At 41.6% G+C, this 2,570-nt stretch overlaps 1 protein-coding gene across 1 annotated transcript; it reads left to right on the forward strand.

Moving 5' to 3' along the window:
* The first annotated feature begins 719 nt into the window (after positions 1 to 719).
* LOC141631967 (uncharacterized) lies at positions 720 to 1,850 on the forward strand. The gene has a single exon (XM_074444568.1). The coding sequence runs from the start codon at positions 720 to 722 to the stop codon at positions 1,848 to 1,850; it is 1,131 nt and encodes a 376-aa protein (XP_074300669.1).
* Positions 1,851 to 2,570: the final 720 nt, after the last annotated feature.

The raw sequence follows: 2,570 nt of genomic DNA on the forward strand, positions 1-2,570 counted from the left end.
GTTTTTGCTAACAAACCTGTGGTAGTTAAGGAATGGACCCCTACCTCAAAATTGGTCAGGGAAACTGTGGATATGGTGCCTATCTGGATCAGATTCTATGGTTTACCACTGAAATTTTGGGGAAATGGTCTGATGAAAATTGCTAGTCTAGTAGGGAAGCCAGTGAGAGTTGATAGTAATACCCATCTTAAAACGTTCATTGGGCATGCTAGAGTGATGATTGAGGTCAAGATGGGGGGTGACTTTCCTGATGTCATAGAGTTTGCTGATGAGATGGATGTTGTGCACAGGCAGATAGTCCATTATGAATGGAAACCTGTATTGTGTGCTGGTTGCAATGAGCTAGGGCATATATAGAGAGAGTGTAGGAAGAAGCAGGAGCCTCGACAACAGAAGATGAGGCAAGTCTGGGTACCTAAGAGGCAGACCCCAACAACTTCCTGTTGAGCCTGCACCTCATGTGGTTCCTGTGGCTCCTGAGCCAAATCTATCTGTGGTCCAGACTCAGCCTGTTGGTGGGGGTTATGCAAGGGGGATGGTCACTTTTATACCATGTTCTTTCACTCTTTTATCTTCTGCTAGAATTCTCACTAGATTGTCTAGGCAGGGGACTCAACATGGAGCTGGTAGGAGAACTTTTATGGAGGTCCTTGAGCATTCTGTCCACTATAGGAGGGTGCTTGAGGAGGACATGACTAGGGAACATCCTTTGCTGGAAAATGGGTAGCATTGGGTTCTGGAATGTTCGTGGTATGAATAATGAGAATAAGCAAAAGGACATTAGGTGGTTTTTGCATAATAATAATGTAGGTGTTTTTGGTTTACTAGAGACTAGAGTTAGATTACCTGCTATTAATAAAGTTCACCAAGGCATTGGAAGTGATTGGGCTATGGTTAATAATATTGGAAGTCATGATGGAGGCAGAATATGGATTATCTGGGATGATACTAACTATAAAGTTGAGGTTCTGAGTTCTGAAGCTCAAGTTATTAATGCTAGGGTCACTTTTATTCCTACTGGGGATATATGGTGGATGTCTGTGGTCTATGGTTTTAATAGGGTTGCAGATAGACTACCACTGTGGAAGTCTCTTCAATTGATGCATCAGGTGGTGGCTGGTCCATGGGTGGTTATGGGAGATTTCAATAGTGTTCTTGCAATGGATGAGAGGATAGGTTCTGAGATTTCTGTTGCAGAGATGAGGGATTTTCAGGACTGTGTGGATGCTTGTGGTATAAGGGACATCCCTGCTCATGGATCTTTTTTTACCTGGAATAATAAGCAGGAGGTGGGGGATTTGGTCTTTAGCAGGATTGACAGAGCCATGGTCAATGATGATTGGTTAATCAAATACCCTGACACTCTTACTATGTTCCACCCTGAAGACCTTTTTTACCATTGCCCTTGCACTATGGCTATGAAACCTGATAGGGTAAGGAAGATAGGGAGTTTTAAATACTTTAATATGTGGGGCAAGGACTCAGAGTTTCTCAAGATAGTGAAGACTGTTTGGGAGGCTAATATTCCTAGTCATAAAATTTTTCAGCTTGTTAAGAAACCGAAACAGCTAAAGAGACCTTTGAAGGAATTAAATGGTTCTAATTATGCTCAGATAGAGACTACTGCAAGACTTGCTCAAGTGATGCTTCATGATGCTCAGATCAAATTGCATTTGGACCCTACGAATATCACTCTTCAGAAGGAGGCTAAGGATGCAGCATTAATCTATAAAGAAAGGGCTGAGGCTAAGAGGAGTTTTCTAGCTCAAAAAGCTAAAGTTCAATGGCTATCTGAGGGGGATGGAAACACTAAATTCTTCCATAGTGCTATTAAGGCGAGGAGAATGTAAAATAAGATTCTAGCTATCAAAGATATGGATGGGAAGCTGGCCTCTACTACTATAGAGATTGAGGAGGCTTTCATCCATTATTACCAGAAGCTTTTGGAGGCCTGTACACCTGTGACTAGGGTTCATGTCCTAACTTTTAGGAAGGCCTCAGTTGTTAATATGGATCAGAGGACTCTCCTTACTGCTGAGGTAACTCCTAGTGAGATTAAGGAAGCTTTAGCTTCTATTCCACCTAATAAGGCGCCTAGACCTGATGGGTTCACATCCCAGTTTTTTAAAGATGCTTATGATGTGGTGGGAAATGATCTAATTGGGGCGATTCAGAATTTTTAACTCGGCGGGATGCTCAAACAGGTTAATGCCACTACTCTTACCTTGATTCCCAAGAAGGTTAGGCCTGAGAATGTAGCTGATTTCAGACCCATTGCATGCTGCAATGTGATATATAAGGTTATCTCTAAAGTCATTTGCAATAGACTGGCTAGAGTATTGCCTAGTATTGTGAGTGAGAACCAAAGTGAGTTTATAAAAGGGAGAGATATAGTGGATAACATACTTATTTGCCAAGACTTGGTGAGATTGTATAAGAGAAAGTCTTGTTCCCCTAGGTGTCTTATGAAAATTGATTTGAAGAAAGCTTATGACTCCATTGAGTGGGAGTTTATTAAGCAAATGATGAAGGCTCTGAGATTTCCTAGGAGGTTCATACTTTGGATTATG

The sequence above is a fragment of the Silene latifolia genome, chromosome Y (assembly GCF_048544455.1).
Source record: "Silene latifolia isolate original U9 population chromosome Y, ASM4854445v1, whole genome shotgun sequence".
In the NCBI taxonomy this organism is placed as follows: domain Eukaryota; kingdom Viridiplantae; phylum Streptophyta; class Magnoliopsida; order Caryophyllales; family Caryophyllaceae; genus Silene; species Silene latifolia.

Bases quoted from the DNA above. Each gene is read 5' to 3' on its own strand.
- LOC141631967 (XM_074444568.1), top strand. From the start codon at position 720: ATGGGTAGCATTGGGTTCTGGAATGTTCGTGGTATGAATAATGAGAAT.